The sequence below is a fragment of the Delphinus delphis genome, chromosome 3, assembly GCF_949987515.2.
Source record: "Delphinus delphis chromosome 3, mDelDel1.2, whole genome shotgun sequence".
Classification (NCBI taxonomy): domain Eukaryota; kingdom Metazoa; phylum Chordata; class Mammalia; order Artiodactyla; family Delphinidae; genus Delphinus; species Delphinus delphis.
The window spans coordinates 66,078,233-66,105,554 of NC_082685.1; the positions used below are offsets into that span (position 1 = coordinate 66,078,233).

Sequence of the window (27,322 nt, forward strand, 5' to 3'; positions counted from 1 at the left end):
CTGAGGTCAGTGAATGAACAATGAATGGTGTGTACTGTACATTCTGATTCTTCACAGACCAGGTTAGGAAGTGACAAATATGCTCTAGTCCTCGAATCCAGGTCATTCAAGATTCCTGATATATCACAAAAAGCTCCTGCTCTTTTATCCAAATGGGAAAGCTATATGGTATATAAAAGTGTTTTGAAACATTTTAATAAATTATTTAACAAAAGGTAAATTAGCATTTTAATGTCTATTAAAAGAGATTAAAAGAAGAGAAAGAGGGCTTCTCTGGTGGCGCAGTGGTTGCCAGTCCGCCTGCCGATGCAGGGGACACGGGTTCGTGCCCCGGTCCGGGAAGATCCCATATGCCGCGGAGCGGCTGGGCCCGTGAGCCATGGCCGCTGAGCCTGCGAGTCCGGAGCCTGTGCTCCGCAACGGGAGAGGCCACAACAGTGAGAGGCTGGCGTACCGCAAAAAAAAAAAAAAAAAAAAGAGAAAGATAATTCTTAGGAATAGTAATAACAACAACAAAAAAATCCAGGTTCTTTAGCTGACAGGGCAAAAGCTAAAAGCTCAGCATCTGTTATCTGCCTAGCAATGAATGGAAAAGACCCAAGGACCTGACTGTAGGCAACAATATTTCCCTAGGTCACCCTTTCTGTTGATTACTACCCTGCTTTGTAAAAACACGTAATTAAAGCAGCCGCATAGCACAGGGAGATCAGCTCGGTGCTTTGTGACCACCTAGAGAGGTGGGATAGGGAGGGTGGGAGGGAGGGAGACACAAGAGGGAAGAGATATGGGGACATATGTATATGTATAACTGATTCACTTTGTTATAAAGCAGAAACTAACACACCACTGTAAAGGAATTATACTCCAATAAAGATGTTAAACAAAACAAAAACACGTAATTACAGAGTTAGATGAAAAGCATATAGTTCGGCTTGTGCAAAGGGCATTATTGAACATTATTGAAAGTAATGTACGTTTTTCTTTTGCATATTCTTTTACATACCATTCTTCTATTCTCTGGAAGCATATTTTTCCCTTTGAGGGGGAGGGAAGAATTGTTAGAGCACGGATGCAAAGAAAGGAAAAAGTAGATAATCAGCTTTTGATACCTTAAATACACTGAGTCTACAGAAAAGCAAGTCTTGAAATTTCAGCTTTGTAGAGGAAGACAAGATTTTCCAAATTCTTTTAAGTTGGTTGACATAGCATGAGCCAGGTCTGGAGGGCTTAACAACTGAGTTTTGCAATAAGCCAGAAATAGAAGGAACTTGGGATGCAGTGCTACCTCTGAAGGGGAAGGTGGGCGAAGAGGGAAACGAGAAGAACTGAGCATTAGAGATTACTGAAGACAGAAAAGCCTAAATATAGTTAATCGGCAACTCTGTTTCTCACTCTCCTTTCACTTCCCCATACATTGTGGTGGAAGGTCACGAGGAAGATTATATTAGTTAGAGAGCACTCCAAAGCTACAAATTCTCTGCATATCCAAGTTGCAGTACATACACATTCGCTGTGACTCCACTGCAGAAACTATTGGGAGAGGAGATCAATTGTTTGACTCCCTAAGAACTCACAAATACACCCTAACTCACTGAGCTTCAATAAATCTCTGAGTGTCAGGATAGAATAAAAGTCTGTGTCTCCATATTCTAGAGGAATCAATCCAGCTTCAGACTCTTTTTGTCATTCTGTCCCACAAAGTTTTGAGGACTTTTGACACTGGGGCTGAGTTCCACTCAAGCCCAACATTAATTTTTATATGAAAGCACAGAGATTTTCGGGAGCCCTGTGCCTGAAACCATTCTGCACAGCCTTGCTGCAAGCCCACCCCCAAATCATACTAAGGTTCCATTCACCCATCTCTGCTGGTTACTGAGGCGTAGCCTTTCTTTTACACCACTTTACGGTGCTCAGCATTGCGGTTCTATCCCCTACTCATGAGTTTCTTCCCTGCTTTGTTGCTTATTACTCACTGGGGAAGTCACATGGGACCGAAGCAACCAACTTTCGAATAACTAGGACCCAGGTCGGGAATCTGGCGATCAGAGATCAGGAACCAAACAGTTTGCCCTGGGGACGCTGGGGTGAGGAAGTGAGGATCTAGCCTTGGGGACCAGAAGGACCAAATGCTCCCACTGTTGTGTAGGGGACTGGGTCCTGGCCAGTCCCACTTTAGTTTATATCGTCATTGGCAAGTGCTTAAAACACCATTTTGGAGAATTTAGGAATGAGTAGCTGAATTCAACCAAATAACCAGATTTTTGAAGAGGTGACCAACAGGTTACCAAATACTTTTAAATACTCCTCTGCCATCCAGTTAGGAGTTGTCTTCACACTGTGGACAGCAGCTGAAGTTGAAGTCAATCCTAACCGTGGTTTTCTAACACTCATTCCATCAAGTTGATTATCTTTCTTTCTTAGACCTTGCTTATTTAAAGCCTTACATTTTGGTACATATCCACTGCATTGTTTTTAAGAAAATGGGATTTTGTTAATGAGTGGTGGGACAGGGTTACCTTGTTTGGCACGGTTGCTCATTGCACTTGCGAATCTGTGGCTCTGGCTTGGTTAAGTATTTGCATTTCTTATTGTCCACAATGCTGATATTTTTGTTCATGATTTTCGTGCAAGACACTGTTGTCTTCCTTTCTCCTGAAAAGAGCAAAGAAACATAAAAAGAAATGTTATTTTAGGCCTCTATGCAATGGACTTATTGCATAGTCTTATATGCATGTTTATTCGAGGTATTCCTAGACTTGTAATTTTCATATTTTAAACAAATTTTAGGTTAGATCAATGAGGATGATATTTTTATAATTTATATAACAAAATGTAACTCTAGGCTTAAGGAAGATAATTTTTTTTCTTGTTAGCAATTAAATGGCAAGTTTTATAATACAAAGGGATTATGGTGCATAAGTTGATAAGATGTTATTTAAAGATTTTTATAAAGGACTGTGCCATCTTTTAGCATTCAGTGGTGGAAAGCAGTATTTGTATGAAACCTTTGTGCACATAAATATGCATATAAACGTGTGCACATTTTACCATCTGGCTGTATACCATCAGGGGGTAAGTTATGGGAAGCAAGCTTCTCTTGAATATAACTCAGACTTATATTGTTGTCACTTCTGGTAAAGACCCCAAGAATTCAAGAAATCCTCATTCCCTAATGATTATCCTGTTCTCTAAGAAAAGCCATGGGAGTTTTCCCATTTTCCACCAGCTTTCAGAAAACTGGCTTTTCCCCTTTCTCTGTATGCTGTATTCATTTTGCTTAGAGCCCTATAAGCACACTTGCTTGACGACACTTATTATTTCATCTTACACTGAAAAAGCCTACTACATATGTGCTGATTCTGTTTCTCTAAAAAAGTTTAAATATCTATATAGGATTTAATAATTTAATTTAACTTGTTTGACATTATAAAATAATTAAATCAGCCAATAATTTTAAAGCCAGACAGGTCATGAAGGATTAAGAAAAAAAAATCACAAGTCTTTTGGGTCACTATTGAAGGGCCCATTAGTTAGGAGCTTATGACTACCATGCAATGATAATTAGGAAGCTCAGAGCATTCATACTGGTCATGCCAAACAGGACAGCCTGGGCTTGTGGCAGAGAGGTCACTCCGTTCTTTAATTAACAGAGAAGGAGGCTGGCATCAAGAAAGGATGTAGAGAGAGAGAGAGAGCTACTTTGAATAACTTTTGAGTATCTTTTACTTTGACTTGAGGGGGATTGGGAGAGACAGGGGTAACCAAGTGGAAGGCAAAAGAATAGAAACAGGTTCAGGATCTTTCCTTGATTACCCTCTCAACAACACTGAGCATAGTCCCATGACAACTTGTAGTATAAAAACATGACTATATCTACATACATATGTGGATTAACTAATAATTATATCTGTGGTCACTGCATGTCATGTTATTGAAAACATTTAGATCTTTAGTTCCATCTTCTAGCATAGGCATCACAATGTTGGCTAAATTATTTTCTATCTGGAGAATCCCAGAGTTCTGGAGCAATGCAATTTTTTCTATGGGAGCTCAAGACAGACAAGAGTGCCAAGCAGGTAAAAGGTCTTTTCCTTCGAGAGGGAAAAGGCATGCCTTCAACCAGGACTCTGTGGCACTCAGTGAAGGGTGCACCAATGGGCCAACAATGGGGAGGGCCTTGAGATGGACATCCAACCATAGATAAGTAAAAGGTACCCCCCAGGTGCTCCTTTCTCCACCGAGAAGTTGCCTTGGAACAAGGCTGCATGACTTGGCAAATGGAGCATGGGCTGGATTGCGGTCTCTGGGGCAAGGACTTTATGTGGAGTGCCAGCTGCCTAACTAATGCAACAGCCACGTCTCAGAGGTCCACTAGCCTGACCTGTGCAGCTCATGCAGTCAGGTAAGCTTATGCTAATGTGTAGAGGAAAGGCAACCTTATAAGCCCCAGGCAAATGTTTAAGGGCTGTCCAGGCTATTCCTTGGTAGGTCAAGAAGGGTGGGGTGAGGCATTAGACTTAATCATAATAGTGTTCAATACCCATCAACTTCAAATAATTTTCAAATAAGCTGCTAGATAAGCAGAAATGACTTATGATGTTAATTTTTCTTCACAGAAGAAACTGGCTTTACTAGGTAGGAGTTACCTAAATGTGAAAATTTGGGAAGTTTTTGGTCAACTTCCACCTAGTTTCCTATGCCTCAGGTGCTCCTATATGACCTTTATGAAATAGGTGTAACACAAATTTTGTATAATGCTAGCATATGTAAGTATTATTTCTACATGACAATGATGCCTACCTAAAAGTAGGATTAAAATAAATGTTGCTTTTATGAAATATAAATATTAGTTTTAAAATCTAATTTAAAACCTCATAGTTATAAGACACTCTTTTACAGAATAGATGTAGTTGTCTAAACTAATTTAAATTTAATGCTTTTTGCCAACTACAGCACAAAAAGATGACAAACAGACAATACCCAGAGAGCCTTTGCTGAACTTCAGTGTAGCCACAGAATGAGTAACTCAGAGCTAATTACACTGCATTTTTTCCTTTACTCAGAAAATATCTAACCTTAGTTATGTTGGCCCAGAGGTAACATATTGAGCTTTTGAAAAAAATCTTTTAAGTATTGATATATCAAAAGAGATACAGGTACTGGTGCCATTACAGGGAGCACCTTACTGGTGCTCTAAAAAAGTATGAAGGCATGTGAGCACGAATTGGAACATTTCCATCTACATTGTAGCAAAGACCCTCACATCATAAGTTTTTTGGCAGCTAGAAGAGGGATTAGCCCTACTTTTTAAAAATTTCATTGAACAAAGACAAGAGAATCAAGAAAAGAAATCTAATGCTCAGTTACAGGCACATTATGCCTATGAAAATACAACTAGGATCTTAAAGCCATACAGAAATGTTATTGTTTGATTTTTTTCTTTTATATAGTTTTATGTCCCAGCCAACAGAGGAAATTTCCATTATAGCATCTAACAGCAGTATTTACAACGCATCCAGTACTGTAGAACCGAGGGATGAACAGAAAGTGATGAAGTAACTGGCCTTCTGCCTGAACCTTGAGTAGCTGCAAGCTGTTGACAGTGTATTATTTGCTTTATGGGAATTAATTTCATCTCTGGGTCATTCCCACTAAATCAGTATTGGGGAAATCTGTTTTGAACATAATTACAAATAAAATACAATAACCATTATATATTCATCTTATTACCAAATTTGGGCAAAAACTGAAAAGGAGGGGTAATTTTTATTTACTGATTCTTTCTTTGTTCTCCGAAGACACTGAACAGAGTACACATTATGTTGTGTTCCTTCTTTTCCAATCTCAGTGATAAATTGATTTTTTTTCTATGCTCTGTATTTAACTCATGAAATGGAAATTTTTAATAAAACTATAGTCTACTCAGGTAGATCACATTTCTAAAACCTGCATCATACATGTAGAAACAATCTGGGGAGTGGGTACAGTGTTTTAATATGCATAACTGAAATTCTCTGTATGTTATGGGACATTTCAAACTTTTAAAAAATTTTTTACTTTTTAGTTTTGAAATAATTGTATACTCACATCTACTTGTGAGAAATAATAAAGAGAATCTGAATACCCTTTTCCAGTTCCCCACAGTGGTAATGACTTGCAAAACTAGAGTACAGTATCACAACCAGCACACTGACATAGATATTGTCAAGATGTACAATATTTCCATCACCACAAAAATCCCTCCAGTTACCCTTTTAGAGCCACACCCACTTCCCCTACCATCCACCACTCAATGAGTCCCGGCAGCTACTAACCTGTTCTCCATTCCTATAATATTTTCAAGAATGTTTTGAAAACTGTTATATACAGTATATATACAGTGTATAACTTTTGGGGACTGACTTTTTTACTCTGCATGATCCCCTTGGAGGTACATCTACATTGTTGTATCAATCATTTGTTTCTTTCTACTGCCAACTAGTAAATCCTGCTGTGGATGGACCACAATTTGTACAACAATTCATCCAAATGTTTTACTAAAACTGGGGAAGTCTATAAGAAAGAGACTATATATAGTCATCTGTCTTTACATTCTTCTTTAAAAATTTTTACTTAATTATTTTCTATTGAACTAACAATGACTAGCAAGCAATTGAACCAAAAGTAAAAATACTTTAATGATGAAGAAGGTCTTTTTTCTGAGCACTTCTTAGAGTTACATAATGTCATGTCCTTTAATGTCATGTCATGTCCTTTAATTTTTAGCCATTCTTTTTACATTTCTATAAAACATTTTTTCCTTCAAGGTTTGGGCTTAATATTAAAATGACAATTTCATTTTTTATTTTAATAAAAAATTTTATTTTGTATTGTTCATAACACTCAATAAACAATCCAATGTGATCTTGTCATTTCCATACACACAAATATTTTAATGTAATCCCCTAACCTTCAAGTTAAATTTAACTTGAGTGCTAGCATAACACTTAAGTACCTTCACGAATTACCTTCTTTCTACTTTTTTGGTCAAATAATTTCCCACAGCTTGATCCTCATATTTTTCACTCTAGTAATAAACATTCTCACTAACCCCAGGGCTTTTGCAACTATGCATATCCCTGGAAGGCTTTTTACAATTCCCCATATCACTCTGCATGGTGTTTTCTTATTATCTAACCCCTACTAGGTGGATAGTAAATTTTCTAAAAACAGAAAGTACTCATCTTTGAATCATCCAGCAAAAGTGCAAGTACAGTCAGTATTGGTAAAGGAATCAACAAATGAAATATAAACATGTAATTCAAGCTCAAAGTACTTCCTGTACTAAGAGGTACATCTCAACACTGTGTTTCCTAAGATGGTAAAAAATCATGTGCAAACTAAATGAATAATTATGGGAAATAATTATATATGGCAAATCTAATACATGGATTATTATTTAGGTGTTAAATTCAAGTTTATAAAGAGTTTACATTAATATAAACATTCCTATTAATTTAAGTAAAGAAAGCATCAATAGGATACAAAATGGCACTAAATATTACTAAAACAAAATAATGCAGAGAAGAGCAAAAATATATTTTGGTGCGTTTTCTTTGGCTAATAACATTTACTTTGGTACATGCAAAGTGCCTGTGAAAGGGAAAAACAGGAAAAAACCCAGCACCCTTCATAAGATACAGGTATTGGTATACTGAAATACTTCCTCAATTTGGACCCCCAAACTTGGATGCCTCCTGAGAACCTGGTCATGGACAAGGAAAGCCATGTCTAGAAGATATCACAATACAAGGTTTACAGCATGAGAGTCATAAGCTAGCAGGATTTGGACTAATGTGAAGAATGTGGAATGCTGACTTATTTTTTTTCCCCTTCAAATTGTATCTATTCAGATTTCTTAAAAGCATGTTTAACTCTTCATTTATTTCAAAACACGTTATTAAATTTGGGGGCCTTCATTCAAGGTTTTATTTCATTAATTCATCTACTAGATAAAAGTCCTAGAGTAATGCAGTTACTGTATATAGTATGTGGAATGCTAACTCCACAAAAAACCATCAGATATTATGGAATGATAGATCCCTGATGTCTCTGAAGACCAAGATCATTTCAAACAGTCTTTTATGTCAAAAAAATCCTTTATCCACTGACCCCTACTTCTAAGGTGCCAAAATAAATTTAAAACATCCCTTCAAAGATTTTTAGATATTTTAGAACACCAATGCAAAGTAAACATTTATTGCACAAATATGTTTTACGATGTTTGAAAATAAAAGGACTAATATCAATGGCCAATGCTAAAGTACAAAATGATATATCCATTTAAATTTTTCTGGAACTATGATTTGAATTTGACAAGATCGTGATGAAAAGTGTACAAGTTAAACTGCTGGAAAAATTTACTTGAGATCACCAGCATTACTAGGTATTTTAAATTAATATTTCTTCTAAAAGAAGAAGTTTTTATATCTTAGGCTTTTGTTATCTTGTAACAACTGGTATTAATAAATTAATAGAAATGCATAATCAGTTAACTCTTATTTGGGTAATTTTAAAACTTAGTTTGAGATACTGATGTAAAAGATATTGATAAAAATTTAGCTACTGGACATTAGGTATTTTTTTAAAATTTCTTTTTCCCACTTATTTCCGGAATGTGATGCCTTAAAATTGTATTCAAAAAAATAACATGTCGAACACTGAAATTTTATACTGCCCTGTGATACTTTATTTGCTCTTTCTTGCTTAATATTTCTGTGAAGTAGAATAGTTCTATTATTCCTCTTTGCTGCTGAAGATAAATTTTACATGAGTCTGTTTCCAATGTTCTATGCTTTGAACTTACTCTCATCTAATTCATGAATATGCTGAAAGATTACAAAGCTCTTTCTGGCTATAAAATCGACGAAACGGAGTCAGAAATAATGCGATTCTTGAAACCTTGTCCATCCACTTTATTTATGAACTGCAAAGGAAAATAATATCCAAATGCCCAGAAATACTTTGGCATTGAAATGAATATACGTCCTATTAACATAGAGATAATTGAAAACTGTTGACTAAACACAATGGAACAGATTTGAGAGAGAAGGTTTATTCAAGTGCAAATCATATAGAGATTGCTTATAATTAGGACTATTTTATAAAATAAGTCATTTGAAATAAAAGTAAGGACATATCTAAATTCTTATTTAACATATTAAATAAAACATCTCTTTGAATCCAAAGAAAACCTATGTAGGGTTCCTTTTTATCCACGGCCTCTCCAGCATTTATTGTTTGTAGATGGGAGTGTAAACGGGGACAGCCCCTATAGAAAACAGTATGGAAGTTCCATAAAAAACTAAAAATAGAACTACCATATGACCCAGCAATCCCTCTACTGGGCATATACCCAGGGAAAACCATAATTCAAAAAGACACATGCACCCCAATGTTCACTGCAGCTCTATTTACAATAGTCAGGACATGGAAGCAACTTAAATGTCCATCAACAGAGGAATAGATAAAGAAGATGTGGTACAAATATGCAGTGGAATATTAGCCATAAAAAGAAACAAAACTGGGTCATTTGTAGAGACGTGGATGGACCTAGAGACTGTCATACAGAGTGAAGTCAGAAAAACAAATATCGTCTATTAACGCATATGTGTGGAATCCAGAAAAATGGTATAGATGATCTTATTTGCAAAGTATAAATGAGACACAGACGTAGAGAACGTATGGATACAGAGGGGAAAGGGGGGGTGGGAGGAACTGGGAGATTGGAACTGACACATATACACTATTGATACTAATGTATAAAATAGATAACTAATGAGAACATACTGTATAGCACAGGGAACCCTACTTAATGTACGGTGGGGACCTAAATGGGAAGGAAATCCCAAAAAGAGGGGATATAGGTATACGTACAGCTGAGTCAGTTTGCTGTACAGTAGAAACTAACAACACTGTAAAGCAACTATATTCCAATAAAAATTAATTAAAAAAAAAACAAATAAAACCTATGTAATCTCTAAGGGACATGCTATACATACTTTGTGGAAAGAAATGACACCAAACCCCTGAACTGCTCTTGAAGGAAGTATATAACATGGAGGAAAGAAGACTTGAACTCTGGAGTCCTGGATTCTAATCTTGGCTCCTCCCACATTGGGCCTGTGACCTTGGGAAGTCTCAATCTCTAATGCACTTCACTTTTCTCATGTTAATAATTATGAAGTTATGCTCAAGAATATCTAAAAGCCCTTCTGACCTTGAAACTAAAATAATTTACATTGAACCTCTATTTCTTAAGGCCTGACAATTGACAAAACATATTCTAGGTTGCAATTAATGTGATTTTGGAAAAAATTTTTAACCCTAAAAATTCGCTTGTTCAAACTGAAGACTGACAAGTTCTGTATGTTTACTTCTGAAGCTTTTACTAGACCACAATTATGGCAGAATGAAAAAAAAATGAGTATAATAAAATTCACTGGGCAAACACTTTCCTGTCTAGAATCTCAGATGTAAACAGATTTTAATGACTGCCTTTCAGTGCAATAATAGGAACCAGCAACCTTTTCGTTGCTCCATTTCCAGATAACCCATCACGGAATGGCAGCTGAGTTATATTAAAGAAGAAAGTTCTAACTCTGTGGATCTTCACTTTAAATGTGTTTGTTTCTATTTGTGTTTTTGTTTTTTTATGGATAGGGGATGTGAATCAGAACGCCTTAAGTGAAATGGGCCCTGACATCAGTAAGAAATGGGAGAAGCAGAGGAATAGGAATTTGGGTGTACATGGGGTCATCAGCAGGAGAGGACTGAGGACACAGGATCCCAAGTCACATGGTGATAATGGGACCCCAGGGAAACATGGCCAATGAAAATTTCATTGTGCCAAGGGTGATTGCTACAAGCTTTTAAATTGTGAGTGACTAGAAATCCTTTTGTTATAATTACTCTGTACCCCTGGGAGCAAAGTATGCTCTTTATAATGTCTCCCTTCCCCTGCCTACCATGTTGCCTTTGCTCTGGTGACCCCAGAGCTCCAAGTGCTGCAGCAGAAGTTGTTCCTCCCCAGCCTCCAAACCTCTGGATGTTCCCGGTACCCTTTTCCTCTCTCCTGAGGACACTGTTTCTTGCTTCCTTTACCGCCACCAGTGGGGTGGCCATTTTCTTGCTTACACCCCATACCTTTACATCTAGAGAGCATGGGTGTCCATGCCCCTCGCTGTCACCACCAGACCATTCTCCCTTCCTTCTTCCTAAACCTACAGCTTTGGAGCAGACTATGCAGTGCAGTCCCCTTCTTGCTGTAACCGAACACCAACCCCTGATTCAATCTCTCTTTTTACTCTAAGATTTTACCTCCTGGATTATTGTTCTATTTTCTAATACTGCTCCTAACACATTTTTTTGGTAATTATTATAGCCATTTGAACGATTCTTCCAACACTGAGGCCTCTCAGTTCCGGGCACACTTCTCTTCCCAAAGATCTGTACTTTCACTTCACTGAAGCCACTAACTCTCCTGGTCTTGTTATTACTAATAACTATATCCCCTCCATACTCTTAGCTCTATTTTCTGTCACCATCTCCTGTATTTCCAGCCCTCTCCCTTAAGTACCCTGAATCTAAAAGTTCTTTAACTCCACCAGGCCCTAAAATCCATTAGTGCTACCACCTTTTCACTGTCTTTCAAAGTCCTTTGTATTTTTAGTTTCCTCCTTATACAACTAAATTCCATGGCCAATCATTTTCAACTCCTTACATACAACCTCAGGTCAAGCGGATTCTCCTTTTGTTTTATTACACTCACATGGCAATTCCAAAACTTGTACCACAAGTGCATCTGTATGCTGTACATAGCTGGAGGGTAAGTATCATTATGATATGTATGTCAAGCTAAATTCATGACTGTCAACTTCAAGTGGACCATCAATGCTACCATAAAGTCAAAATACATGTACCATTTCATTCATTCTCTCACTCTCTTAAGTGACCACTTCACATCTCCTCTCTTTTCAAAATTCTCATATCTTCTTTCTCACCTTTAATAGCAGCAAAATGGCCTTTACTGATAAAATAGATGCAACCAAAAGAGTACCACCACAAGTTTCCAACATCTGCTTCTGTTCAAAATACTGTATTTTCTCCTGTTACTAGTGATGGGCTCTCCATATTTCTATCCAAAGCCAACTATTCCATTCCATCCATCCTGCCAACTTAAGGATATCACTCCAGAAATTTTTTGCTCTCTCCTTTGCACCACTAGTTTTCTGTTCTATTCTAGAAAACTCACACTGGGAAATCATCATGTATAATTTCCCCTATTAAAAACAACAACAAACTCTTTGATTCATATTCCCTTCCAGCTAATGCCACATTTCTCTGCTTTCTTGTTTCAGCAAAATTTCCTGTTACCTTTAGTCCTTTCTTCAATTCATCACATGCTATTTTCTCTTGAATTCACTCCACTTAGTCTTTTGAGCCAAATCATTAAAAGTAATTTTGACAGAGTCATCATTGACCTCTATGTTTCAAATATAAAAATATAATATCTTTTGAAATACAATAAATATATTTGAACGTAATAGTCAATTTCAGTGCACATTATTTTTGACTTATTAGCAGCTTTTGATACAGTTGATCATTCTCTCTTTCTTGTAATAAATACTTTCTCACTTGCCTTACAGAAAAGCATTCTCATTTGCATGTTTTTTCTCCAATGTTGTTGGCTACTTATTTTAATATGCTTTGTTGGTTTCTTCCCATCTCTCTGAACTCTAAATGGTATAGTGTCCCAAGTAAATATAAAAGTGTAAGTATATGACATAACAACCTGTATGGTGTCTAGGGCAGCCCCCATAAGTGTTAATATTTATGCAAAGCAATGCAATGAGTGACCATATTGAGTGACATATGTAACAACTGTACGTAGCCTTTCTTCAATTCATGCCAGTTTTTGCTGCAAAATAGTTCAGGGATTTAGGCACTAAACGTGTCGCAAAAAACTTTCAGTTTCCAATCCTTTATGGAGTTTGAAATTTTAGATAAGGGGTTATGGACCTGTCTTAATTATCAATGGTTAATCAGAAAAGAAGCTGTTTTGGAAAGGTAAATACTGAAAAATACTTCACCTCCTCCACACGTGGCATCGCAATCTTCCCAGCCTGTGTGTGTCCACATGAAAAGGGGTTCAGGTGCTTTGGAGCTCTGATTCTCTGGTACAGGGTCTGACGGGATAGTGTATTCATAATGAAGACCATAATTCTGGTCTTGAAACAGCAGCACCTATAATATATAAAAGTGATCAAGGCAGATGGATCAAAGGAGAGCATATTCAATGTAAAGCATAAAACTAAGGATACGAATACCTTAAAATGCTTTTTGCATGATGTGCATGCTCCTTTAATACATAGTAGACTTGAGATATTATGCTTAAATGTTAAAATTGTCCTGCTTCTGAAATCACTGGAGTTACACACTTACCTTTGAGCTAAAGACAGCATGGAAAACATAGGCCACCTGAATAAGGTCAGAGATACCACATCACTTTCTCCCAAGTTGATGGACTAGACAGTCTCTCAAAGCATGGTACAAGTATAAGATGACTTTAGTAGGGGGGACAGGGACATGTGTCCTACATAACATCAAGATATAACCCACGATCTAATATCAAATGAAGCCGTTCCACTCATATAAAAGAGAAAGATGAATAATAAGTCGCTGTGTCAACAGAGGAAGAGAAGATTTTGGAAATCATTTCACTCCATAAGGGCAGAGAACTTCTAAGCCAATTAGAGGACAAGAATTTTATTCCATGTATGCTTACAGTTTAACTTTGGCAAGGTTACTAATTTTCCATTTATAATAAAGATCATTTCCTTTGAAAAGAAATTTACGTTAAAAAGAACTTCTAACTGCAAATTAACTTAATAATGGTACAGTTATGTACACATATGTAAACAGTGTAAGAAACCATAAAGGATGTATGAGAATGATTGAACTTTGGGCTACATGGACTAAACCATAAGCAGGGACCATGTCTGCTTTGTTCTCCCATGGTACCCAGTATCAAGCTAAGAACTGCATCATCATGGGCAAGCATACATGTTTTAAATGAAAGAAAAATACCTGAAATATACTCATTTTAAATAAAAGAATGAATGAGAATATATGTTTCTTTATAAATACATTTTCACCAAATATGTCAAACAAGCTCATGGAATATATCACTTCTATGGATCTGAGGATTTATGGAAGCAGTCTATATGACACGCTGTGATGTATAAAAACATATATATCTAAATTTTAAATTATGTTGAAGTATTAGAAAACTTAAATATTTAATCTGTATCAAGGTGGTTGTAATGACAGGTTACAGAGTTAACACTTAATAGGAAAAAATTTAAATGAGCCCAGGGTTAATTTTCTTTACTTCTTTTTCTTAAGATTCTGCCTCAATATATTATCAGAAATACTAAGATACATTTTAATATGTGGATTGGGGAACTAGTATGATGACATTATAAATCAACTATATCAACAATAAAAATAATACTTTAAAAATTCATATATACTAACATGCTGGATCCTACTTCTAAGTATATCACAGTGCTTATTTTGGCTTTAAATATCTCATTTCATGTTGCCAGTGACTTTTCAGCTAAATGAGTTAAAAAAGAGAGAGATGGACTCACCTTGTTTATGGAAATAACCAGACTATTACATGATTTTCAAATTGATGAAATGAACATATAAATAAATTATTTGCCAACTTATTTAATTAAGTGAAATCATGTCTTTTTTTCTTAAAAAACTACCTTTTCATCGATAGAACTTTAGATTGTCCTTGAATACCTAATGCCATTTAAAATAAAGACATTGGCTAAAAAATCATTAGCTCTTTCTTAAACCATTTGAACTTGGCAGTATTCTTTGCAAGAAGGAAAGTGTGACCGCGTTACAGTTGAGGGGCACATACTGAAGCATGGCAGCAGAAGGTATTGCCTTTCAAAATTCAGTACCAGCTTTCAATCTGTAATAGTCATTAAAGAAAAATATCTTAGAAGTGCAGTTTTCCTTGGATTACTGAATAAATCCAGGTCACATAGATGCCTTCTTTTAGACATAGTTCACTGACTTTAATTATGTTTCATGCTTCCAGGAAAAACCTTGGTAATTACCAGTCAGATTAAGGATTCTGCAGCAAGGAAACTCCCTCTGCCCAACACTGAGGTCTCACATATATTGTTTTAAGATTCTGAATTAGAGGCTCACTAAAAGAGCCTCAGTCTTCTTCCATTAAAAAAAACGTAGTTTACATTAATGTAATAAGGGAGGCAACCTGATGGCGTTTTCTGCAGCCCAATCATTAAACAAATGTTTGTTGTTGATAATGTTGTTATTCTAAGTGAACCAGTCATGGAAAGAGCCAGATATTGGTCATACAATGTTTGTTAGTCATTTTTTTTTTTTTCCTCTCTCCAGATGGCAGAGGGCACAGACTGGAGTTTCCAATTTAAATTAAATAAAAGGATCCAGAGGAACTGTGGGGGAATGAACAAAATAATTATTTAAAGTATATGCATACTCATGATCCAAGGCTGTCTGGTGTAAAGAACTTAGATTTAAGCTTTGCATCAGGAGAGGCAGCATAGAAGATGGATTAACACCTAGTTTATTCAAAGCTAAGTAACTTACTGGGAGGCACTGAGCACAGTATTTAACCTTTTACATACTTAGTGTTTTCTAATCTGTAAAACGGAGTAATAATAATACATACTACACAGGGTTATTTTGAGGATTAAGTGCTATGATGAACATAAAGCACTTTTGGATAGGGTCTGACTCTCAGTGCTTGATGGTGTATATTATTACTAGTATTAAGATTCGGAACAGAAGGCCCCCATGCAACTCACCCTGCTCCCTTTATGCATATTCCTGTTGGTAAAGTCTATTGACTGCAGTTCTCTAAAACATTCTTACTTGAAATGTGGTCAGTGGACCAGCAGTAGTGGCATCACCTGGGAGATGGCTAGAAATGCAGGTCTCAGGTTCCTCCCCAGAATATGCATTTTAACAAGAACCCCAGGTGATTTGCAGGCATGTTAAAGTAGGAAAAGCAAATGGGCCAGTATGAGATTTGAACCTCTGGCTGCTATACTGGCAACACAGATGTCTCCAGTTGAGGAAGAATTCAACTTTAATTGTGTGGAGATATTAAATAATGTGGCACACTACACTCCAAATAAACAGTCAGTTGGCTGTATTTTAGAGTTGTTTTTATGTGTGGACTCAAAGAGGTGTTGAAGTGTGTGAATCTCAGACTTTGCCACCAGAAGAAAAAACTCCTGAGCCATTAGCATTGACTGCAATGATCAAGGTCAAAAGAGGTATGTGAACCTGCCATGAGCAAGGGCGCAGAGCCCCAATGTCCTGATTCTTTCACTCCAAACTCAGACCTAGTCTTCTGCTACATGGTAAAGAAACTTATTATCCCAAGCATTCAAATTATCATAATTCTTTACAGGAATCACTTAACCTAGTAAGAACACAATGGGGTAATTGGAAGCCTTGTTAAATATTTACCAAACGTTTTCCCCTGGGACCAATACCATTTTATCAAAGGTATTTTATACAGATTCAGGCAATGCCCATTTCACAGATGTATGAAATGTTACGGTTTGCCATATTATAGCACTCTCTTTATAGACATCCACTCTGGTTAGTAAACATATGCTTTTAGGGAAAGAGGAACCTTATTGCCTGCTAATTCACTTCTACTGTGAGTCTGTGAATTCCCTAAAATATCGTGTTCCTTTCATAATAATTTCCATTTTTAGACATCTTGATTTCGAACACATTAAAAAAACCCTAAAAACCCACCTCTTAAATAATTTTAAATGTTTACTTGACAATTCAAATTTGGAAAAAAGATAAGAGAAGGCACGGTGGGAATGTCCTTTGTCATAGGAAGCTGATTATGCAATGTTATCGATTCGTTCCCTCATACCAGGAGGTGTAATGGTGATGTAGTAGGACCTTTGGCGGAGATCTTCTCCCAGAGACCTCGTCTTACATAATGGACAGTAGTTCCCGCTAAGTTGAATGCTCCAGAGTGTTCAATCTTCCAGTCACTATTAATAGACTGTTTTCCAGTGTCTCGGAGAGCTATAAAAAAGTTATAAAATATTATGAGATTAACAAGTCAGCATCATTAATCACTATCCACTTTGCATGATTTTGTTAAAAGCATTTCATTCATTTCTAAACTAAATGGTCAACGCTCCCTGATGCAAAACATGAGGCATCTCCTCTTTGGGAAAGTCTGCAATCACAGCAAATGCCATAGGAAGTTCTCCTTCTCTCCTGAAGCTGTCCACAAACCATACAGTCACGTTTATCCTTGCCTCCTCCAACCTCCTTTGAACACTCGATGTCTATAACCTTATTTTGTGTCCCTTAATCATTTATTCTTTAACAACATATTATTATTTTAAAGGCTATGTGTGTCTATGTTGTCTATGCAATGATCCTATGAACAATGTGAAGGCTGGTACTACATCTTATACATGCTCTGTATCTCCTATGCCACCCAGGAAAGAGTGTGATGACAGAAAGATCATGACATGGAATGTTAACAGATCAGAATGACAGGGTTATGTTCAATACAAAACAATTCAAAGATAATGTGTTAGTTCTAAAAACAGAACTCAGAACCTTTAAACATCCCTAGTTTGTGATTTATTGTGTACAAGAATGGAGGATAAATGCTAATTCTCACCCACAAACAGCCATCATTTGTATGAAATTTTGTGGAGTAACTTTGTTTACCTCTACTTTTTTTTCTCTTTTTCTTTTTTGACCTGATCTGTGCTACTATTTAAATGAGATTCATAACATGGAAGTGACATGCCATGATTATCATTTAAAATTAAGGATACCTTATGTTTTTTCCAAATGATTTTATTTTTTATTTAAACTTTAAACTCTCCCCTATATTTGAATTTCTCTTTCAAAAACATTTACATGAAGATTCATTGAAGGTTTTTATGTCATAATGCTATGAAAATGTTTTGATAATAAGCCAATAAATCTTCCAAAATATTATTTAAGCTAATCTCTGTTTATTGAATGTTTGAGGAGTTCCAACTTTTTAATATTGTAAATAACGCTCAGATAAATACACTGTACACTAAATATTTGTATACCTGAATACTTCCCTTGGATAGATTCCCAGATTTGGAATTACAGAGTCAAAGAAATCAAACATTTAAAGATTTGGAAAAACAATTTCAAATTGATTTTCATAAAGTTTGCAAGAATTTATGCTTTCATAACAGTGACTAAGAGTGTCCATTTCTGAACAACTCCTTGAAAGCACCTTTCTCTTGTATAATATTTAATCATGCCTAAATCATTGCTTATCAAGCATCCTCTATAAATCAGGAAATACTCAAAGTTCTGGGACTTCCCAAATGAACAACAGAAATATGTTCTCCGGCTTCATAGAACTTATCATCTAACTAGCAAACCAGATATTAATCAAGTCATAAGTAACCAACTAATTATAATTACGCTGAAACTTGTGAGGGAGGAATCAGGAAAGGCTTGCCTGAAGGATGTCATTTATGGAGGATGCTAGCCAGGGGAAAAGAGAAGCAAGAGTGTTCAAGACTGAGGGAACTACAGATGCCAAGGTCACCACTGCAGCTTGGTGAGAATCAGGTAGCAAATGTGCAGATGCCACATGTACTCAAGTGGATCATGAACTCATGAGGCTGAAGAGTAAGGAATAGCCAGACCTTATAAGCCTTGTTAACTTTTAGAGGCTTTTTCCTAAGAAAAAATATAAAACTATACAAGATTTTGAACAATATTGTACAGAAAAGGGACTTGCATAGGACAAATTTGTATAGAGAAGACAGAATAGGAGCCCAATGGAAAGTAATGGTGGCTTGGCTCAAGGTAGTAGAGAAGGGTGCAAAGAGGAATTTAGGAATGAAATTGATAAAATATGATGATGACTTGGTTGTCCTGTGTGAAAGGAAGTGTCAGAGATGATGCCAGGTTTCTAGTATGAGAAACAGTGGGTTATAAAAGCAAACAGTGAGATTGGAAAGGTTAGCAAAAAAAAATGATTGAGGAGAAATATCAGGATTTGAATTTTGAACAATCCAGTTTTTTAGAAAAGTCTCTTTTTGCTATTGATGTTAAAGATATTTTTCATTTGCTTATTAGTTATTTGCCTCTTAAATTTAAATTAATTAAGCAAATTATAAATTATCTGTGAAGGTTTTTTGGTCCACTAAGAGATTTTTCTGGAGTTTATATTCTAATTATTATAAGCAACATGTTAATAGAAATATTGAAATTTTACCTCTTAATTTCTACCAAGTAATATCTTTATCACATACTGCATATAAAGTAGAATGTTTTAGATAAAATATTAAGCATAAATATTTTCAGATGTATGAAAAATATACAAGTACTAATGTTTACCTTGAATTTTAAACTTGAAAGGGAAATATGTTGCCAGAAAACTCTCAACACTTTGCAAATAGCTCTTACCATCTACAAATGGATATACTTCTGATAATGCTAGATTGATTAAAAAAATAATGATTTTGCCTAAAAGGTAAAGTACGCCCTTGTATTTCTCTAAGGTCTATTAAATATTCTGAGAGTCTTTTTGGCCTAGATTTGTACTGCGGCCAGTATAATTCCATTCTTTTTTCCTGTATCTCAGCATATATTCATAGCACTATTACAAAGGAATATTTCCTGAAAATCTCTAAGAAAAATGCCTTAAAAACCTTTTGTGGTGACTATAGTATAATGTTGAGACTCAACTGGTATTCTGGAATTCAGCGTTCCCCGCCCAAATGCCACATGCATGTATCTGAAAACCCACACAATTTATAAGCTTAAGAGCAACCTTATATGCAGACTCAATACTCTGGGTGTGTGGTGTTTCCTGGTTTTGGTTTTTAATTCATTAGCTTTAAAAACGTTTTTAGAAAATCAGTTTCTGGCCATAGCTGAATAACTGGAACTGCACTATCTCTCCCCCTGTAAACAACTAGAAAACTAGACAGTATATGAAACAACTGTTCCCAGACACTGGACAATGGACAACAGAGAACTGTGATCCCTAAGAGGAGGAGACCCAATGCTCTCTAAAATTACTTGACTTTCTGCCTGAAGATATTTAGCAGGCCCCACCACAGAGAGGGGGAACTCAAGCAGAGCACAGATAACGAGGGCTTCAGCGAGATGAGGACACAGAGAATGGAGTTCAAACTGGCTAAGGCAGCTGGAATCTGCTTTATTGAGTACTGGAGAAGACGGAGCAACACAGCAACGAGCTTCAAAATATTTCATAAGCTGACATAGTGTGAGGGACATAACCTAGAGGATTTCACTTATTTATGCTTGCTGTGTAGAGACTGCCATCCTATTTAAGCTGCAACAGGCTCCTTATATACTCTCACTGTTTACACATAACTATCAGCCCTATCATTTATCAGTTCATCTTATTGTCTGTCTTTGAGCCCTTAAAGTCTTTCGTTTCCACTTTTACGTCTCTTTTGGACGTTACCTTAAACCTTACTAGTTTATGTAATGACCCAAGGGAAAGAAATGGGAATAACCAGGTACCTGGCAGGTAGGACACAATAGAGTTTTGATAGGACACAGGGAATTTGGGCAGCGGGGTGGGGGGTAGTGTCAAGTGTATGCTATTTCACAATTATTTTTTTGTTTTCTATTACAGAAGTTAACTACCTTCTAATTCCTACAACACTATCCATTAACATCAAGCAGCATGGTATTACACCAAATATTGGCAACTTAAAACTTCTACAACAGAATTTCTTAGAGCCACTCAAAAATAACTTTCATTTGTTTCATCCTTCATCTGTCAAAAATTTTTGTGGCAGAAACTATCATGGTAGTTTAAAGGAGAATGATCTGTTTACTTGCACTATTCTTTTAAAGTCTTGAGTTTCTGTAAATCCTATAGTTAACTGATAATTACTAAATTCTTAAGAAACAAATGAAGTCTTTTTTCCTAAAAGTTCTGGTATTTTTCAAGGAAACGAAGTGAACCATTAACAAACAATGCATTGTTTTCTATGATACAGTAATTAGGAAAACCAACCAAAATACGAATATGATAAAAGCAAAAGAAAAAAATCTGCAAAGGTGTTCCTTTGAGCCTGAAACTAAATATTTTACTAAGTTGCAAATAAGTGGGGTGAAATTCCGCAAGGCTGGGAAAAGAGTAATTACCTAGGACCTGTAAACTGCATAACTACTGGAGCTTGCGTAGGGTTAGAAGACAGATGCATTCTATGCTATCAGAGTGAAGGTATCTTACTGAACATACAGACTCTTCGGAGGAGAACCTAGAAAGGCTGCATATTAGAAATAAAGCTGGTCTAGTCCTAGAATAAAGGCTCCCTGAAAAGGGAGTGTAGGCACAAAAATTATTTGAAGACACAGTGTTCAAAATTTTTCCAAATCTAATATACACCATAAACCTACAGATCTGAGAAGTACATTGGAACCCAAACAGGATAAGCATAAAGAAAGCCATACCAAAGCACAATACAATCAAACTGCTGGCAAACAATGATAGCGAGAACAATCTTAATAGTGGGCATATTTAAAATAGATAACCAACAAGGACTTACTGTATAGCACAGGGAAATCTACTCAATATTATCTACAACCTCAATGGGAAAGGAATTTGAAAAAGAATAAATACATGTATATGTATAACTGAATCACTGTGCTGTACACCTGAAACTAACACAACATTGTTAATCAACTATACTCCAGTATAAAATAAAAAGTTAAAAATATAAAAGATAAAAAGCATGGAATCATAAAAAAAATAGTGGCCAAAAAGAAACAGGCATATTAGATATAGCGGAAAAAAGATTTAAGAATTCCCTGGATATACCATTACAACGAATGCAAGCCAGAAGACAATGAAACGTTATCTTAAAGTGAAAAAAACAAAACAAAATATAGAATTCTATATTCAGTGAAAATATCCTTCACATATGAAGGTGAAATAAATATACTGTCAGACAAACAAAATCTAAGAAATTTGGCTGCCAGCAGACTTGCTCTACAAGAAGTATTAAAGGATGTTCTTCAGGCTAAAAGAACATGGTTCTAGATGGAAACAGGTGTCTATGTGAAGGCATGAAGAATGCTGGTACTGGTAAATGTACAAAAATAACTAAGCAGGTCCTTATTAGTTGTCTATTTTATAAGGACCTACTGTATAGCACAGAGAACTCTTCTCAATACTCTGTAATGACCTACATGGGAAAATAATCTAAAAAAGAATGGGTATATGTTTAACTAATTCACTTTGCTGTACAGTAGAAACTAACACAACATTTTAAATCAACTATCCTTAAGTAAAAATTTAAAAAAATTAAAAAATAAAATAAAATAAATATATAATTTTTTCATTAATAAGTTCTTTATAGGGGCTTCCCTGGTGGCACAGTGGTTGAGAGTCCGCCTGCTGATGCAGGAGACACGGGTTCATGCCCCAGTCCGGGAGGATCCCACGTGCCGCAGAGCGGCTGGGCCCGTGAGCCATGGCCCCTGAGCCTGCGCATCCGGAGCTTGTGCTCCGTAATGGGAGAGGCCACGGTGGTGAGAGGCCCGCGTACCGTAAAAAAAAAAAAAAAAAAAAAAAAATTTCTTTATAGTATAATTAACTATTTAAAGCATAAATAGTTACAATGTATTTTGGCGCTTAAAGTATATGTAAAAATAAGTTGATTATATAAAATGTAGAAATAAAATGTATAATAGCAAAGGAGGGGAAGGAGGAAAAGGGAACTCAACTGTTTTAAGGAACGTATATTACATGTAAAGTGGCACAATATAATCTGAAGGGAGACTATAATAAGTTAAAAACTTATACAGTAAAGCAATCAATGAAAATATAAAACATGAGCTATACATGGCTGATAAGCAAATAAAGGAGATTAACAGACTACTAAAAAAAAAATCCAACAGAAGCCAGATTAAGAGGAAAAAAAGGAATAGAAAGGAATGAAATACATAGAAAAATTCAATATTCACATAATTATATTATGTTTAAATGTACTATGATATTAGTTAGGATAGATTATCAGGCCAGAGGGCCAACTATATTCAATTTACAAGAATGTACTTTAAAAATGAAAGACAGGGAGAGCAAACCTAAAAGGCAGAAAGAATTAAGCATGCAACACCAATCAAAAAAGATGTATTGGCTACATTAATATCAGATAGCATGGACATCAGGTCAAGGAATATTCTAAGATCAAAAGATAATTTTAAAAAATGTCATTTAAATTTAAATTACTTTAAATGTAAAATCTCAAATGACATTTAAAATTTATTAAGGAGATAATAAAATCTTAAGTGTATAACAAAGCATCAAAATGCACAAAGCAAAAACTAACATAATTGAAAGGAGATATAGAAAAATTCACAGTTTTAATCAGAGATTTCAATATTTCTCTTTCCTTAGATGATAAAAGAAGAAAATCAATAAGAATATAGAACACCTGAACCAAATGGAGCCAACCGATATTTAGAGAAGAGTCAGCAATTGCAGAAGATAATTTTTTTTCAAGTATAAACGAAACATTAACCAATACAAGCCATAGGCCATGAAACAAGTCTCAGCTGAAATCAGGCAGTACAGATGACCCTTGAATGTATATGTGAACTGCGTGGGCCACTTGTACATGGAAGTTTTTAAATGGTAAATACTTCATTACTTACTACATGATCTCCCATCCCCACCTCCCCTGATGTTTGAATTCACAAATGCTGAACTGAATCGCAGATAGCGAGAAACGGTATATATGGAGGAAGAGCCTATGTGGAGGTCTGACTATAAATTATACTAGGATTTTCGGCTGTATGGAGGGTAGGCGTCCCTAACCCCCATGTCGTTCAAGGATCAACTGCATATTCTCTTTCCATGCAGATTTAAACTGGAATCAATAAAATATCTACTAGAAAATCTACAAATATTTGGAAATTAAACAATACAGTTACAAATAACCCATGAGTCAAAGTAGAAACCACAATGAAAATTTGAAAATATTTTAAACAAACAGTATGACCTACAAAAATTGTGGAATGCAGCTAAAGCAGTGCTTAGAAAAACTGTCATATTAACAAAGAAGGACTAAAATCAATTACCTAAGTTTCTAACTTAAAATGGTATTAAAAAAATCGATTTAAACCTAAAGTAAGTAGGAAGAAAATAATAAAGACCAAAAGTCAATTGAATAGAAAGCAGATTAACAATAGATGCAATTAATGACACTAAAAGGTGGTTATTTCAAAAGATCAAAAACGGATAAAACTCTAGTTTGACTGATTAGGAAAAGAAGACAAAAATTAACAACATCAGAAATGAGAGGAGAAATATTGCTATAGTGCATATAGACACTGTAGTGTTGTAAGAACATTATAAACAACTTCAAGACAATAAACTTGATAAGTGAAATAGATAAGTTCTTTGAAGACACCAATTACCAAATCTGTCACAAGAATTAAAAGAACATCTGACTAGTTATAAACACACACACACACACACACACACACACACACACACACACACACACACACACACTAAAGAAATTAGGCTGGGATTCAAAAACCTTCCCAGAAAGAAAATACCAACGTTCAAACACTTAAGGAAAAACAGTACCAGTTTTATACAAAATTTACTATAAAATAGGAGGAGGGGCACAAAGGCTCTCCCAATGTACTAAAAATCTTATTTTTCTTAAGGCAGGTAATAAATATAAACATTTGTACTTCACTGTTTCCTTTATAACTAACTATTGGTTAAGAATATTTGTTTCTATCTATTGGAAATTCATGAAAATTACATTTTTATATATTCTAGATACAAATTCTTTTCATGATAAATTTATTGCAAATATTTATCTCTGAGACTATGGCTTGCCTTTTTATTTTCTTAATGATGTCTTTAAAAGAACAGTAGTTTACTTACTTATTTATTTAATTTGTATTCAATTATTTTTCAAATCCCACCTTCTCTTTTTTTCTTTTTAACATTTTTATGGGACTGTAATTGCTTTACAATGGTGTGTTAGTTTCTGCTTTATAACAAAGTGAATCAGTTATAAATATACATATATCCCCATCTCTCTTCCTTCTTGTATCTCCCTCCCTCCCACCTGCCTATCCCACCCTTCTAGCTGGTCAAAAAGCACCGAGCTGATCTCCCTGTGCTATGAGACTGCTTCCCACTAGCTATCTATTTTACATTTGGTAGTGTATATATGTCCATATATATACACTGCCACTCTCTCACCTTGTCCCAGCTTACCCTTCCCCCTCCCCCTGTCCTCAAGTCCATTCTCTAGTAGGTCTGCATCTTTATTCCCATCTTGCCCCTAGGTTCTTCATGACCATTTTTCTTTTTTTTAGATTCCATATATATGTGTTAGCGTACAGTATTTGTTTTTCTCTTTCTGACTTACTTCATTTTGTATGACAGACTCTAGGTCCATCCACCTCACTACAAATATCTCAATTTCGTTTCTTTTTATGGCTGAGTAATATTCCATTGTATATATGTGCCACATCTTCTTTATCCATTCATCTGTCAATGGACACTTAGGTTGCTTCCATGTCCTGGCTATTGTAAATAGTGCTCAATGAACACTGTGGCACATGACTCTTTTTGAATTATGGTTTTCTCTGTGTATATGCCCAGTAGTGGGATTGCTGGGGCATATGGTAGTTCTACTTCTAGTTTTTTAAGGAACCTCCATACTGTTCTCCATAGTGGCTGCATCAATTTACATTCCCACCAACAGTGCAAGAGGGTTCCCTTTTCTCCACACCCTCTCCAGCATTTATTGCTTGTAGGTTTTTTGATGATGGTCATTCTGACCAGTGTGAGATGATACCGCATTGCAGTTTTGATTTGCATTTCTCTAATGATTAATGATGTTCAGCATCCTTTCATGTGTTTGTTGGCAATCTGTATATCTTCTTTGGAGAAATGTCTCTTCAAGTCTTCTGCCCATTTTTGGATTGGGTTGTTTGTTTTTTTGATATTGAGCTGCATGAGCTGCTTGTAAAGTTTGGAGATTAATCCTTTGTCAGTTGTTTCAATTTGCAAATATTTTCTCCCATTCTGAGGGTTGACTTTTTGTCTTGTTTATGGTTTCCTTTGCTGTGCAAAAGGTTTTGAGCTTCATTAGGGCCCATTTGTTTACCTTTGTCTTTATTTCCATTTCTCTAGGAGGTGGGTCAAAAAGGATCTTGCTGTGATTTATGTCATAGAGTGTTCTGCCTATGTTTTCTTGTAAGAGTTTGATAGTATCTGGCCTAACATTTAGGTCTTTAATCCATTTTGAGTTTATTTTTGTGTATGGTGTTAGGGAGTGTTCTCACTTCATTCTTTTACATGTAGCTGTCCAGTTTTCCCAGCACCATGTATTGAAGAGGCTGTCTTTTCTCTATTGTATACACCTGTCTCCTTTATCAAAGATAAGGTGACTATATGTGCGTGGGTTTATCTCTGGGCTTTCTATCCTGTTCCATTGGTCTATATTTCTGTTTTTGTGCCAGTACCATACTGTCTTGATTACTGTAGCTTTGTAGTATAGTCTGAAGTCAGGGAGCCTGATTTCTCCAGCTCCGTTTCTCGTTCTCAATATTGCTTTGGCTATTTGGGGTCTTTTGTGTTTCCATACAGACTGTGAAATTTTTTGTTCTAGTTCTGTGAAAAATGCCAGTGGTAGTTTGATAGGGATTGCACTGAATCTGTAGATTGCTTTGTGTAGTATAGTAATTTTCACAATGTTGATTCTTCAAATACAAGAACATGGTATATCTCTCCATCTATTTGTATCACCTTTAATTTCTTTCATCAGTGTCTTATAATTTTCTGCATACAGGTCTTTTGTCTCCTTAGGTAGCTTTATACCTGGGTATTTTATTCTTTTTGTTGCAAAGGTAAATAGGAGCATTTTCTTAATTTCACTTTCAGATTTTTCATCATTAGGGTATAGGAATGCAAAGAGATTTCTGTGCATTAATTTTGTATCCTGCTACTTTACCAAATTCATTGATTAGCTCTAGTAGTCTTCTGGTAGCATCTTTAGGATTCTCTATGTATAATATCATGTCATCTGCAAACAGTTACAGCTTTATTTCTTTTCTGATTTGGGTTCCTTTTATTTGTTTTTCTTCTCTGATTGCTGTGGCTAAAACTTCCAAAACTATGTTGAATAAGGGTGGTGAGAGT

General features: G+C 35.7%; 1 protein-coding gene across 1 annotated transcript in view; it reads right to left on the minus strand.

Moving 5' to 3' along the window:
• The window catches only part of ADAMTS19 (ADAM metallopeptidase with thrombospondin type 1 motif 19), a 285,910-nt gene that overhangs the window by 36,794 nt on the left and 221,794 nt on the right, over nucleotides 1-27,322 (minus strand). The window contains exons 17-19 of the mRNA XM_060008921.1: nucleotides 17,009-17,166; nucleotides 13,131-13,284; nucleotides 2,517-2,652 (exon numbers count right to left, since the gene is read on the minus strand). Of these exons, the coding sequence (XP_059864904.1) occupies nucleotides 2,517-2,652; nucleotides 13,131-13,284; nucleotides 17,009-17,166 (448 nt within the window). The remainder of the gene's footprint in view (nucleotides 1-2,516; nucleotides 2,653-13,130; nucleotides 13,285-17,008; nucleotides 17,167-27,322) is intronic.